Here is a 16,041-nt window from a genome sequence, read left to right as displayed (position 1 = left end):
TCCATGCCAGCTAAAGTTAGCCAACATGCATAAACCACAGATTAGACCTGAGTCCTTCTGTTGTCTGTTGTCCAACGCGTTACCAAAGAAGTGCTTTTACTCCTTGATTCCTCACAATAGTAAATACAAAGTACTACTGATGCTCGGAATCTGAAACAAACACTGAAATTGATGGAGACACTCAGCAGGTCTGGCGTCATCAAAGGAGAGAGAAACAGAGTTAACATTTCAAGTCAGAACTCAAGAAGAGTCATACCAGCCTCAAAACATTAACTCTGTTTCTTTCTCCATTGATGCTGCCAGACCTGCTGAGTTTCTCTAAGATTCCTCACAATCTTTCATAGTATATAATTAATTTTACACCATTATGACTGTAAACTTTGGAGTACAGATGAAATGAGATATGCCACATATTCATAACTCCATCAAATTTAAAATGTTAAAATCATTAGTTCTAACATTATTTAGTGCACAATAAGCATAGTTATCAGCATTACTTATTGACTAGCCACTACTTTCTTGTTTCACTGCTCATGCATCAAATAGTCAGGATATTTATTGGTTAACGTCTGAAGAAGCATTCCACTTGTGTCACTTAGGTTTCCACCTGATGGATATTCTATCAGTGTATTGCTTATATAAATCCATCTGCCCTCACAAAACTATTAATGGAGACCAGAGGTGGGGATCCTTTTCATGTTGGAAGGCCACATTATGTTAGTTGTAATCTAATAAGGCCGCATCCTAGAAACTTCAATTATATATTCTTCAAAATTCACATTATTTTGTAAAAATCTCATTACTATGTACTAACTAAAAAAAAATGAAAAACAAATGTTAATTCTAAATTTAACTAACCTTTTAATTACTTTGTGGGACAAAAAAAGACATATTAATAAAAAAAAATTTGTTCTGCCAAATTTGGATTAATTCAAAAGGCCACACACAATGGCCTAGAAGGCCGCATGCAGCCTTAAGGCCGCAGGTTCCCCACCCCTGATGGAGACTATGGTGAAACATAGTCACAATAATACAATCTCCCCGAGCAGCAGCAAAATGCGCTTGCAAAATATCTCCACACCTTGAATGATGGCCAACAGGATAACGATTACAAAAAAGAAGAAGGTGATATCAAAGATAATTCGATAGATTTCATATTCATCTCCAGCTGGATCTTCAATCTCATCACCAATACCTCCACCAGCACGAACACCCACGTACATGTGAAACATGTAACACTGTAAACAAAAGAATAAGTGACAACTTCAGATGAGCATTCATCTCACTTGCAGATTGAGCTCTCTAAATACTTTGTCCTTTGTTTATACTTCAAACCACCAAATCAACAAATCATTGTAATTGAAAACCTGACAAAAAATTCACCTAATCCAAGAATCAATACTCCCATGTCCATTTTCAAAATATTGCAAGCATCTTATGTTCATATAATTGAATTGTGATCTGCTGCCTTAGCAGAAAACCCTGATGTCAATTCATCATTGCTCATTGATGGACCCTGAAATGTTCCTGTGGTTTAGATAAACCATCGAGTGTAACTCTGAAGGTGAATCTCCACAGGGCTTGGTACACTGTCTCCCTGCAGCTTCAGTAGAAGAACTTTGCAAAGCCAAAAGAAGCAGTTTAAACCAAAAACAGCCCACATTTTATATTCACTGTATAAACATTGTTAGAGTACAGGATATGCTGGGGAAACGCAAGAGAAAATCCAGTAACTGTTCACAGAAATGAATCAAAAATTAAAAGACAATTAGAAGCAGCATTTCATAAAGGAGAAGGAACCTTAAAAATAAATATGAATCCATTTACTAACACAAAGCTCTTTTATAAAGGCTACACCGTTAGCAGATCAGTTGTATTAGCATTCATCTTTCATCCTTAAAGTATAATTTAGCATAACAAGGTAAACATTATGATCAACGGTGATGGTTAAAATGTGTGAGACAACTTGTAAGCCCATTTAAACAAGAATATTAAGGTCAACTTATGGTTTAAAGGCTTCTCCATTGCGAGTATGTGCCAGGAAATCAAAAGAATGCTACCTCAGTTTCCATCCAATGGAAACTCATGGGCTGTGACCACAAAGGAAGTGCCTACTGGTCTAAATAGCCTTTCAGGTCTGTGTTTCTTTTCCAGCTTCTGATTCAAACGAGTCAGACTTGACATGTTTTCCCAAACAAGTACAGCACCTACCGTCAGCATATCATCACACTTCATGTCTGGCGTGTCTCCATCTTCACTTTTGTTGTAGAATTTGCGAAAGAAATTAAAAGCAACCACTGTGTACAGATACACCACAACAGCCAATAAGCCCACGGTTAATACCAGCTGCGTAAACATAAAGGGGGAGAGAAGCGTCAGATCAATGTGAAATCATTAATAGCCATCTATTTCATAAAACTGAAGATTCTACTGGATGATTACCCAATTGTTTTATCAGAGCAACTTGAGGAATAACTTCCCAAAGTCTTTCAATCATACAAAGATTACCTCTTGACCAATTCATACAATATTTGGTTTTCCCATTTCCTCAGGCTGTATTAAGTTGCATCTCTTAATTGGCTGTATCTTAAGCGTATGCTTAAATGAGAACAAATAAATCTCTGCACTTTGCATTTTAAGTTTCAAAGTATTGCTACAGGCAAGTTGATAGAAAACACATTCAAAAATCCTCATAAACATGTTATACAGGGACTATGTGCCTGCTATTCATTTGTGGATCCAACATTATACTTAAAAAGCTTGCATCCAAGTACCTGTTTGCCGTTGTGTGTCACAGATGACAGGATGGTCCGCAATGTTTTAAATCCCATTGCAATATCCAGCAAATGGGCAGCAAAGAAAAAGTTGTTATAATGTCCCAGAACTGACATTGTCATGTACCAGGCAAGGTACAAGAAGGACTGCAAGCAAACAGAAACAAGCATTACTTGCAGACAGCACACAGAAGTGTATTTTCTAGAAGAGAAAGAATTTTATTGAGTGCACACACATTGCATTGAGTTCGAAAATGAAAACAGAAAATGGTCTATTAAATAGCTGTGAACAGAATAAATACTAACGCTTCACCTAGAGACCATTCATCACAAACTACTCCTTTCTCTTTAAAGCTGAATGACCTGCTATTCTGTGCAAATCTTATTTCAAATTTGCAATGCTTCCCTTTCATTTCTGTCTGAAGTAATATTTTGCTTGCGCATCTTGCAAGATTTTACATGTCAGTTTGCTAGGGGTAATTTCCCTCTAGTGCAGGCAATTTAAAACACAAACATGAGGCACTTGACGTGCAAATAAGATCATTAATTCACCACAGAGACCACCTTTCAACCCAAGCTCCACTTCAAGTCTGTAGCATTTCTCTATAGAACTATGAAAGATTTGATTCCCAAAATTCCCAAAGGATTGTCAGCTTCCTTAAGGGTTCTGCTTGACTCCTTTTGGAATGGAGAGACAATAAACCAACCATGGAGATTCACCGTTAAAAATCACACAACACCAGGTTATAGTCCAACAGGTTTAATTGGAAACACTGGCTTTCAGAGCGCTGCTCCTTCATCACATCCACAACCACCTGATGGTGGTGTGTGATTTTTAACTTTGTACACCCCAGTCCAATCATGGAGATTCATGGTTGTGGTGTTCCTGTAGCGGAATTCAATTAATGCAATGGATAATTTTCAACTGTAGGCAATCTTTACAAAATCAAAAGGTTTCAGTTACAATACTTAGTGAAGATAAACAATACGGTTTATTAGTCAAGTCCTGAAATAGGTTCAATCAGAGATTTGTAAATGAGGAAAGATGAAGGGAAGCTTTCTTCAAAACCTTCTGTGGCAAACACTGTTTTTTAAAAACTTCATTCACAGGATGTGTACGCCACTGATCAGGTCAGCATTTATTACCCACACCTAATTGCTCAGAGGTAAGTTAGAGTTAAACACATTGCTCTGGGTCTGGAGTTACATGTAGGCCAGACCAACTAAAGATGGCAGATTTCCTTCCATAAAGGACATGGGTGAACTGGGCGGTTTGTCTCTGATAATCAGCAATGGTTTTGTGGTTACCATTAGACTCTTAATCCCAGTTTTCTTTTAAATTGAATTCAAATTCCACCACCTGCCATGCCTGAGACCCCATTACATTAAAAACCTAAAGAGCTGAGGACACTGTAAATCAGAAAGAAAAACAGAAGTTGCTGGAAAAGCTCAGCAGTTCTGGCAGCATCTGTGAAGAGAAATCAGAGATGCGTTTTGGGTCTGGTGACCCTTCCTCAGATCTGCTCAGTTTTTCCAGCATCTGCCGTTTTTGTTAACCCAGAACATTAACTGGGTCTCTGGTTTAATAGTCTAGTGATAATAGCACTAGGCCCCTTTAGTTACTGCCTTGATTGCCACTGAGAAAGTTCACTACGTGATGGATTTATGTCAGTGGAATTTTTAAAAACAGTACTACATAAGTAAAAGTAGTGAGTTTTGTTTCAAAAATGTATCAAACTACTCAGATGAGATTTATGACCCGGATTTTCCAACCTTTGATGCTTTGAGTGCGAATGGCCACTGATAAACTACTTGGTAACCCCAATATATTTTACACATTAAACTGAACCAATTGGCTTTGATAGATTCACTAAGACATTAATTATGCATCATGTTAAAAACATGGCAATTACAGAATTCCACAAGAAGGAAATTGCTATCTGATAACTCCATACTGGAACAACAAACATTGGTTCCAAAGCAATTAAATTGAAGGGCTGGGGAGTGAAATCCAAGAGAAAAGCAAAGGAAAGATAATTTTTAAGACAATTTTTAAGCTCTGATCTTGGCAATGTCAATTTGCGTGTTGGTTATGTTAGTGGATTATTACACTAAGTAGTTTAGAAAAAATGAGGTTGAATACTACCATGGAGGTATAAGAACTTGAATTCAATGAAAAATAAAAATATGGAATGGAAAAGCAGTCACCAGTAAAGTGACTATGGGTTGTCTTAAAAATCTAGTGGTTCAGTAATGTTCTTTAAGATTACACTGCACCAGGTTATAGTCCAAAGGTTTATTTGGAAGTACTAGCTTACGGAGTGCTGATCCTTGGTCAGGTGACTGATTACCTGATGCAGGAGCACCACTTCGAAAGCTAGTACTTCCAAACAAACCTATTGGAGTATAACCTGGTGTTGTGTGATATTCAACTTTGTCCACCCCAGTCCAACACCGGTTGCTCCGCATCATGTTCTTTAAGATGGCATTAGGAAGCTCCTGGACAGTAAACTAAAGCCGCCTTTCTGAGAGGATGTGGTAAGGAAAAAAATAAGTGTGAAAAACTTGTGCAGGTGCAGACACGCATACAAATGGAAGTAATTATTATGGATGATAAAAACAGCCTTTCTTCTTAGAGTAGTTTTGTCAGAGTTGTAAGATGAAAATATTTACACCATTCTTATATTTCAAAGAATCTGTACAGAGCAGAAAGACACCCATCAAGTCTGCACCGACCCCCTGAAGAACATCCCATCCAAATCCAACCCCCATCATAGCATCATAATCTCACATTTACCATGGCTCCTCCTCACCTGCATACTACAGGACAATTTAGCCTGGCCAATCCACCTAAGCTGCACATCTTTAGACAGTGGGAGGAAACCAGAACATCTGGAGGAAACCCATGCAGACACTGGGAGAACGTGCAAACTCCACACAGACAGTCAACCAAGGCTGGAATCGAACCCAGACCCGTGGTGCTGTGAGGCAGCAGTACTAACTATTGAGTCATCCACATTTATAAAAGTGTTTTATTGAAAATTGAATTAACTTCTGTCCCCTACTTGATACCTACATTATCTGTGAATACTACTCCCAACTTCCAGATCTGGTACTTGACGTCGATGGAGTTCAGCCTGTGTGAAACAAAACAAATAAGTTAATTTGTACATTTGTTTCTCAGCCCATCACCCGCACAGTTACTGGACAACACAACCCTGCCAATGTTAGCTGTTCCGTCGACAGCTTACATTCAGTAGAATATGTGTTGCCTGAGGGCAATATGTGCACCCCCTGCTGGGAGGATGCTCCTCCTTACAGAGGTGCTGGGCAATTAGACAGATCGCAGCTCTGCAGTCCCAAGCTCTGATAGTCCCTGATAAAGGATGTTGATAACAAACACTTCATAGGAAGTCTTCTGTTAGGAATAGAGAGTAAGGAAGAATAGAACTTGCATTCATCTATGGAATTAAGAGAAAGTAAATGACATTTGAGGTGATTTAGGACGGCCATTCAGTTATAAAACAATAACTACAAAAGAAGACCCACCACCACCTTTTTAGGACAAGAATCTTTAGAGTATTTAACTTAGGCATAGTTGGCACTACCCTGAACCTGAGCCCAAATTGTGGGGAAAAAAAGAGCCAAGAGATGCTAGCTCTGACAATATTTGCAAAATATCAAAAAGAAAATCACAACTTACAGCAAAACTTAGCCAAGTATTCCTCAAAGACAAAACACCTGATGATTTGTTTATTAGCACATCTACACATATTGGAATTAATTTTAAGGATCATTAAGCAACAATGTTTTTAATTGTTTTGTTTTGAAAGGAAATCCTTGCAATGATCTTTTACAATTTGTTTCCAATGATATCTGCATGATTCCCAGCAATTTATTGAGCGAAATGAATCAATTTTTCAAATACCTTATATTAAATCTGACTGGCAGCCACTTTGTTAGATTTGTTTTTGTTGTATTTGAATGTTGTCACTCACAGGAATGAAGTAATCTCCTCATCATTACTGGAAAAGTCCTAGGTGCTTAATTTAATGGAAATTGTAACTCAAAAACCCCACGCATTCTTTCATTTCATGAGGTTGAATGAGGGAGTTGGAATATCAAATCTATTATAGGTGGATTTTCCAATGGTGTAATTTGCATGACACAGATATCTAAAACATTATTAGAAAAACATCAAGGCCTGTACCCTGTGTCTGGTCAGAAATGAGATGATGACAGGACCACTCGAAGCTCACTATTGAGGAAGTGACCTTGATTTATACAGCCAACATATTGCTCAAATCTGACAAGAGGCTGATTAAACTGAGGTTCCTTTGATACCTCCAGATTTCAAAATGCACTGTTGATTAAATCATTGCTGAGTTGCTGCCTGTTAAAATGTTCCTCCCAAAATTGACCCTACTGGTAGCATTTTCAGACAATGAGTTTCCTCAGCCCATCACCAACAGAGTTATTGGGGAGTACAACCCTGCCAATGCTAGCTGCTCCGCAGACAGCTTACATTCAGTAGGGTATGTGTTGGCTGAGGGTAATATGTGCGCCCACTGCTGGGAGGATGCTCCTTCTTACAGACGTGTTGGGTAATTAAATAGATTGCAGCTCTGTAGTGGCAGGTTTGAGCGATGGCTTCTGTTGGGATCATAGATAATGATTGGAGAAAAGGAGCTAATGGAAGCGTGAACTAAGGTAGGTCTAAGGTATCAGCCAGGCCTGGCTGGCAGATCCCAGCCACAGGAGCAGTTTGGGGGTAGTGATGGAATTTGACAGACCAAGATGAGTAGGATTAAAGGGAGTATGAGCTTCAAGAGGGGAGGGCTTGAGCTGGCCCATTCAGCTACCTGCTTTGTATTGGTATCATCCAGCCTTGGTTCAAATAGTAGAGGTGGAGGATGAGGACTTAGGGGCAATTTATGGGCCACCTAACGTCCTCAAGAAATAATGGCCATGTCAAGTCCAAGGGCGTGTGAGCCACCAGTCACCTTGAACAAGAGCAGGTGGCTGAGCAGTGAACACGTCTGGCACTGTGTTTTGTGAGTGGCTAACAAATGGGACCATAAAATTCTACCCATGGATTCATCTGAACAAAGGAACATGGGATTGGGAATCACGGCACAGATTTATCCAGATAGTGGGATTAGTGTATCCAGTGGGATTAGCATGGGTAGGTCAACATGGGTAGGTCTGATGGGCCAAAAGGCTATTCTGTGCATTAACAGCAACTGCTTGCATTTATGTAGCACCATCAACTTAGTAAAGCAGGGTATTTCAAAGGTGTGATAACAAACAAAATTCAATACCTAACCACGAGAGGACCTAAAGGCCCCAATGCACACAGTAATTGGGAAGGGAATCATTTTTACCCAGCGGAAAACTGGAAATCGCTGGAGGCAATTCTGTAACCAGAAACAATTTTTTTTATTCTCCTTTCTCACTTGCCAGCTGGATAGGCAGAGAGGCTTGTCCTGAGCACCATTCAGAAGAGCCAGCTTTTTTTTCCCACTCATTTGTGAGATGTGGGCCTCGCTGGCTGGCCAGCATTTATTGTCTGTCCCTAGTGGCCCTTTGAGAAGGTGGTGGTGAGCTTCCCTCTTGAACTGCTGCAGTCCACCTGCTGTGGGTTGACCCACAATGCCATTAGGAACGGAATGCCAGGATTTTGACCCAGCAACGGTAAAGGAACAGGGACATATTTCCAAGACAGGACGATGAATGGCTTAGAGGGGAGCTTGAAGGTGGTGGTGTCCCCATGTATCTGCTGCCCTTGTCCTCCTAAAGGGAAGTCATTGTGGCTTTGGAAGGTGCTGTCTCAGGATCTTTGTTGAATTTCTACAGTGCATCTTGCAGATAGTACCCAGTGCTGTTACTAAGCATCAGTGGTGGAGGGTGGGGATGCTTGTGCCAATCATGAGGGCTGCTTTGCCCTGGATGGTATCAAGCTTTTTGTGTGTTGTTGGAGCTGTACTCATCTAGGCAGGTGGAGAGTGTTCCAACACCCACCTGACTTGTGCCTTGTAGATGGTGGACAGCCTTTGGGGAGTAAGGAGGTGAGTTACCCGCCACAATATTCCTAGCCTCTGACCTGCTCTTGTAGCCATTATGGTGAGTCCAGTTGAGTTTCTGGTCAATGGTAACCCCAAGGATGTTGATAGTGGGGGATTCAGTGATGGTTAACACCTTTGAATGTCAAGGGGCAGTGGATAGATTGTCCCTTATTGGAGATGGTCATAGCCTGGCATTTATGTGGCTGAATGCTACTTGCCACTTGTTAGCCCAAGCCTGAATATTGTCCAGATCTTGTTGCATTTGAACATAGATTGCTTCAGTACCTGAAGAATCAGGAATGATGCCAAATATAGTGCAATCATTGGCGACCATCCCCACTTCAGACCATATAATGGAGGAAAAGTCATTGATGAAGCAGCTGAAGATGTTGGGCCAAAGACACTCCCCTGATGAATTCCTGCAGAGATGTCCTGGAGCTGAGATGACTGACCTCCAACATCCATGAGCATCTTCCTATGTGCCAGGTATGACTCCAACCAGTAGAGAGTTTGCCGCGTAATACCCATTGATTCCAGTTTTGCTAGGGCTCCTTGATCCCACACTTGGTTGTATGCAGCCTTGATATTAAGAGGTTTCACTCTCACCTCATCTCTAGAATTCAGCGTTTTTGTCCATACTAGAATCAAGGCTATAATAAGGTCAGGAGCTGATTGGCAGAACACAAACTTAGTGCCGCTGAGCAGGCTATTGCTGAGCAGCTGCTGCTTGATAGTACTGTTAATGACACCTTTCATCACTTTACTCATGATTGACAATTGGTCAGGTTGGGTTTGTCCTGCTTTTTATTTACAGGACATACCTGGGCAATTTTCCACATTGTCTGGTAGTATCCAGATTATAACTGTACTGGAACAGCTTGGCAAGGGCACCAGCACGTTCTGGAGCACAAGTCTTCTGTACTATTGCTAGAATTTTATCAAGGCCCATAGCCTTTGCAGTATCCAATGTCTCTAACTGTCTCTTGATATCACGTGGAGTGAACTGAAATGGCTGAAGACTGTAATCTGTAAGGTTGAGGAACATTGAAGGTGACTGAGATGGATCATCCACTTGGCACTTCTGGCTAAAGGTTGCTGCAAATTCTTCAGCCTTACCTTTGGCAATGCTGTGTTGGGCTCTTCCATCATTGAGGATGGGGATATTTGCGGACCTCCTCTCCCAGTGTGTTGTTTAATTGTCCACCACCTTTCACGACTGGATGTGGCAGGACTGCAGAGCTTAGATCTAATCCGTCAGTTGTGAGATTGCTTAGGTTTGTCACTTGCTGTTTATGCCATTTGGCATGCAAGTAGTCCTGTTAAGTGGCTTCACCAGGTTGATATGTCATCTTCAGGTATGCCTGATGCTGCTCCTGGCATGACCTCCTGCACTCTCCATTGAACCAGGGTTGATGCCCTGGCTTTATGGTAATGGTTGAGTGGGGGGTATGTTGGGCCATGAGGTTACAGATTGTACAGGAATGCAATTCTGCTGTTGTTGATGGCCCATAGTGTCTCATGGGTGTCCAATCTTGAGTTGCTAGATCTGTTCGAAGTCTGTCCCTTAAGCATGATGACAATGCCACACAACAAAATGGAGATTATTCTCAATGTGAATGTGGGACTTGGTCTCCACAAGGACTGTGCCATGGTAACCCTTACACATACTGCCGTGGACTGATGCATCTGCAGCTGGGGGATTGGTAAGGATGAGATTAAGTATATTTTTCCTCTTGTTGGTTCCCTCACCACCTGCCACACAGACAGTGTTACGTATATGGAATGAGCTGCCAGAGGAAGTGGTGGAGGCTGGTACAATTGCAACATTTAAGAGGCATTTGGATGGGTATATGAATAGGAAGGGTTTGGAGGGATATGGGCCAGATGATGGCAGGTGGGACTAGATTGGGTTGGGATATCTGGTCAGCATGGACGGATTGGACCGAAAGGTCTGTTTCCGTGCTGTACATCTCTATGACTCTATGCTATGTAGCCAGTCTAGCAGCGATGTCCTTTGGGACCTGACCAGCTCAATCAGTAGCCCTGCTGCTGATTCACTCTTGGTTGCGGGCATGGAAATCCTCCAGCTGGACTACATTTTACGCCTTTGCCAGCCTCAGTGCTTGTTCAACATGGAGGAGTACTGATCCAAAAACTGAGGGAAGACATGGTATTGAGCAGTCGAGAGTGTGGTGCTGGAAAAGCAAAGCATCCAAACAGCAGGAGAACCGACATCTTGGGCATTAGCTCTTCATCAGGCATCAGCAAGAGGTTTCCTTGTCCATGTTTAACCTGAAGCCACAATACTTTATGGGATCTGGAGTCATTAAAGGACTCCCAGGGAAACTCCCCAACTGTAAGTCACTGTGCTGCCACCTCTGCCAGGTCTGTCCTGCCACTGGAACAGTCCATATCCAGGATGGTGAAGGTGATGGCTCAGACATTTTCTGTGAGGTATGATTCCATGAGTATGACTATGTCAGGCTGTTGCTTGACTAGTCTGTGAGACAGCTCTCCCCATTTTGGCACTAGCTCCCAGATGTTAGTGAGGAGGACTTTGCAAGGTTGACAGGGCTTTTTCTGCCATTGTCTTTTACGGTGTCTAGCTCAATGCCAGGTGATCTGCCCGGTTCAATTCTTTGAGACTATGTCATGATTGGTACATCTGAATGGCTGCTATGCCATTTCAGAGGGCAAGTGAGAGTTAACCACATTTCTGTGGGTCTCGAGTCACATGTAGGCCAGACCAGGTAAGGGTGGCAGATTTCCTTCCCTGAAGGGTATCAGTGGATCGGATGGGTTTTTCTGACAATCAACAATCATGTCATAGTCATCAGTAAGTTCTTAATTCCAGATTTATTTCATTGAATTCAAATTCCACCATCTGCCGTGGTGGGATTCGAAACTGGGTCTGCAAAACATTGGCTGAGTTTCTGGGTTAATAATCCAGTGAGAATACCACTAGCTGTAGAGAGCTAAAGCCATAATATGTTGTGGAAGGATCCAGATTTGGTGCAGAATCTTTTACTGTGACAGAATTCAAATAACTGAAAATTTCTTTGAATATTCACATCAAAGTATATGTCAGATATTCGATGTAATGCTGTGTGAACAACTATAACAATCTTCGTCTCATTAGATTCACTATGGCAGTTGGTTAACACACAAATTTCTTGCGAGCTATTGGTTAATTGTAAACTATTTCATCATTTGCCTTGACTGGTAAATAAATCTTTTCCTTTTGTTTTATTCTTTCCTGTCAGGCAAAAGACAGACCAGTGCTGACTTATGTTCCTGCACAGAGAACACAAGTGATCCTGTCAACATCGTCAGCCTGTCTTGGCTAATGTTCATGCCCCAACCCACCCTACTGTGATTACAGAGCACTCCTCTTCTGCTGCTCTGTACATATCATCACCTTCAACTGGCAAAGAATCTCAAAGTAACTAAGGGCATGTCACAATCATTCCTTAGAGTTTGAACATAAGTGCTGACAGCAGAGATGGTACCAACATTAAGCTACTCTATTTAGAATGACAAATAACATTCAAGGCTACGGGCCAAGTGCTGGAAATTGGAAGCAGTGTTCAAAGGTTGGTACAGACTTGGAGGGCCTCCCTGTGCTGTATGACTCAATGATAATTAAAGTAGGAAGGAATGTAGCTATTGAATCATATCCACAGATGGTGGAGAATGAGGAATTGTTCTTTACCAATCATTGATGAAATTAATGTCCTAGCTACTTTGGAGGACATAAACTATGCTACAGAAATATAGGAGTTGTGAGAGAAAAATGGCATATCCAGCGACTTCAATTTTAATGATTGTGGTAGTTGCATCATGCATTGACATTGGAACCATTGCCTCTGAGGGCATTTTGCAGCAAGTGACTCGAGCCCTCCTTGACAAGACACAAATCCTCACTCACCTGAATGACTGCAGATCCAGGAGCACTCAAAATAGTAAATGCAGTATAGCAGCCCCTTTGAAAGGTAATCTGTCCAGCACCGTAACTATTCACTCCCATCAACACTGCCATGTAGTGGCTACTGAAGCACTGCAGCAACATGCCAAGACTCTTTCTATAGCGCCTTTCAAATCCATGACTTCTGCCACTTTGGAAGGACAAAGTCAGCAGATGCATGGAAGAGCCACCAGCTGCTAAGTTCCCTCCAAATTACAGACCCTCGAGGAGTCTCCATTCCTTCAAATCCTGAAAAGCCTTCCCCAACAGCATTGTGGGGTGTGAACCTAAATTAGACAGACTGAAGACTGTTCAAAACATCAGCTCAGCACCAGCTCCTCAAAGGGAAATTAGGGGAAGAACAATAAATGCAGGTTTTGCAAACGATACTCACATCCCAAGAATTAGTAGTTTTTTTAAAATCACATTAATCAATCTCTTCATGACACAAGGCTAACTCCAGCTGTGTAGTTTTGGGAAACATAGTTGCCAAGTCACCACTAAATTGAAATTTTATTGGGTTTCTTTATTGAACAACTCGTGGAATATGAACGTATGAGTTTCCTTCTATTGGTCCCAACTAGAATTGTTCAAATGATCACTAGCTAGATATTTAGCAATTCATTCATGTAGATCATCAAAATGCAATGGAAAGAACTAGGAGCAGGACTAGGCCATTTGGCCCTTCGAGCCTCCTCTGCCATGTGATAACATCATGGCTGATCTTTTCATGGACTTACCTGCCTGCTCACCATAACCCTTAATTCCTTACTGTTCAAAAAATCTATTTTAGCTTTATAAACATTCAAAAAGGAAGCTTCAACTACTTCAGTAGGCAGGGAATTCCATAGATTCACAACCCTCTGGGTAAAGAAATTCCTTCTCAATTCAGTCCTAAATTTGCTCCCTGTAATCTTGAGGCTATGCCCTCTTGTCCTTGTTTCATCTGCCAGTGGAAACTTCCTGTCAACTACTGTCTTATCTTTTCCCTTTGTAATTTTATATGTTTCTATAAGGTCCTGTTCATTCTTCAAAATTCCAATGAATATAATCTTGGTCTACTCAATCTCTCCTCATAAGCCGACCCCCTCAACTCCGAAATCATCCCAGTGAAACCCCTTTGCACCCCCTCCAGTGCCAGTACATCCTTACTCATGTAAGGAGACCAAAACTGCACAAGGTACTTCAGGTACGGCCTCGCCAGCACCCTGTACAGCTGCAACATAACCTCCCTGCTTTTAAACTCAATCCCTTTAGCAATGAAGGACAAAATTCCATTTGCCTTCTTAATTACCTGTTGTACCTGCAGACCAACCCTCTGTGATTCATGCACAAGGACACCCAGGTCACTCTGCACAGCAGCATTCATCAACTTTTACCATTCAAGTAATAATCCTTTTTACTGTTATTTTTACCAAAATAGATGACTTCACATTTATTAACATTGTATTCCATCGGCCAGACCATTGCCCACTCACTTAAACTACCTATGTTCCTTTGCAAGGCTTCACAGTTCAATGCACACTTTACTCTACCACTCACCTTAGTGTCATCCACAAACTTTGACACACTACGCATGATCCCCAACTCCAATCATCTATGTAAATTGTGAATATTATGGTCCCAACATTGATTCCTGAGGCACACCATGAGTGACTGATTGCCAACCACAAAAAAACTCATTTATCCCCACTCTTTGCCATCTTGCATGTTAGAAATGAAATCGAAAAGACTGACAAAGTATGAGTTTTATACCTACAGAATTAGAATATATGGGGTTAGAAGTCATCTTTAAACCATATAGAGCCTTAGTTAGAACATTCTTAAATATTTTGGACAGTTCTTGGCACTACCACTGAGGAAGGAAATACTGACCTAGGGGTAAATTTATCAGAAGATTACCTGGATCCCAAGTGTTAGATTACAAGGAGAAATTGAAAATGAGAGTTCTCATCCCTGGAATTTTGTATGAGTTAATGGGAAATTTGAACAAAGTTTTCAGGCCACTAAGGAGAACATACTGGTTGCAGAATGTAGAACCACGAGCCATAGGTTCATAGAATCCCTATAGTGTGGAAACAGGCTCTTCTGCCCAAGAAGTCCACACCAACCCTCCGAAGAGTAACCTACCCAGACGCATTGCCCTACATTTAACTACTGCCTAATGCACCCAACATATCTGAACACTGTGGACAATTTAGAATGGCCAATTCAACTGACCTGTACAGCTTTGGATTATGGGAGGAAACCGGAGCACCAGAGGAAACCCACACAAACACAGGGAGAATGTGCAAACTGCATGCCTAAGGCTGGAATTGAATCTGGGTCCTTGGTGCTGTAACACAGCAATGCTAACCACTGATCCACAGTGCCGCCGTAACTAAAAATCAGTATTAGATATTTCATTGAGGACATTAGAAAACACTTTTATACACAAAGATGTGTAGCAGTTTGCATCTATCTGCTGTAAACAGCAACTGATATAGACCCACAAATGCTCATTCAAAAGTGATACTGATACAACCAATGACATCAATGGATATTGTACAAAGTTAAGTATGTGGAGTTAGGTCACAGTTTAGCCAGGATCTCTGTTAATGATGGAATGGGATCAATACACTGAACAGCTACTCCTATTTGTAAGATCCGTGCAAGTTAGTTGGTTTGCTGTGCACAAGTGTATCAAGAAACAATGAACTGGGTTTTTATACCTCCATCCGTGTGGGAACAGAAGAAGATGATTGTTAAAGATGGAGGGCAGGGCCCAATTCTGTGACTCCTACATCATGGCATTGGAAGGTTAGACCTCTGTTAGATCTCTGGAACGGGCTTGATTTGTGGACAACATGGTTGAAAACATCTGAGGGTGAATTCTAATCGGACAGGAATATCATAATGGGATTTGTGGTGGGGAATGTAAAGGCACTTTATTTACTATTCCCAACAGTCTCTTTTTGTGTAAATGCACTTCCCTCAACTCCAAATGTATCATAAGCTCCACTTTGCTACCTCAAACCAACTTCAGCCACAAAACATCACAAAGTTGATGTGACTACTGAGACTTTTCCTTTTTAACAGAGCAGTGGAAAAACATTCAATTTTATTTTGGTACTATTGCAAAACATGACAAGTAGTCTTTAAATGACGTACTGTTTCAAATTATGGCTCTTTGTGTCTTTGACTTTTAGAATCACAAAGTCAGAGAGGTATACAGCACGGGAACAGATGCTTACATCCA

General features: G+C 41.2%; 1 protein-coding gene across 1 annotated transcript in view; it reads right to left on the bottom strand.

The window, feature by feature from the left end:
• Window positions 1-16,041, bottom strand: part of ryr2a (ryanodine receptor 2a (cardiac)) — a 551,531-nt gene that overhangs the window by 16,472 nt on the left and 519,018 nt on the right. The window contains exons 96-99 of the mRNA XM_060830792.1: window positions 5,851-5,911; window positions 2,775-2,921; window positions 2,212-2,346; window positions 1,082-1,238 (exon numbers count right to left, since the gene is read on the bottom strand). Of these exons, the coding sequence (XP_060686775.1) occupies window positions 1,082-1,238; window positions 2,212-2,346; window positions 2,775-2,921; window positions 5,851-5,911 (500 nt within the window). The remainder of the gene's footprint in view (window positions 1-1,081; window positions 1,239-2,211; window positions 2,347-2,774; window positions 2,922-5,850; window positions 5,912-16,041) is intronic.

Source organism: Hemiscyllium ocellatum, chromosome 10, assembly GCF_020745735.1.
Source record: "Hemiscyllium ocellatum isolate sHemOce1 chromosome 10, sHemOce1.pat.X.cur, whole genome shotgun sequence".
Classification (NCBI taxonomy): domain Eukaryota; kingdom Metazoa; phylum Chordata; class Chondrichthyes; order Orectolobiformes; family Hemiscylliidae; genus Hemiscyllium; species Hemiscyllium ocellatum.
This window is presented reverse-complemented; position numbering and strand designations above follow the sequence as displayed.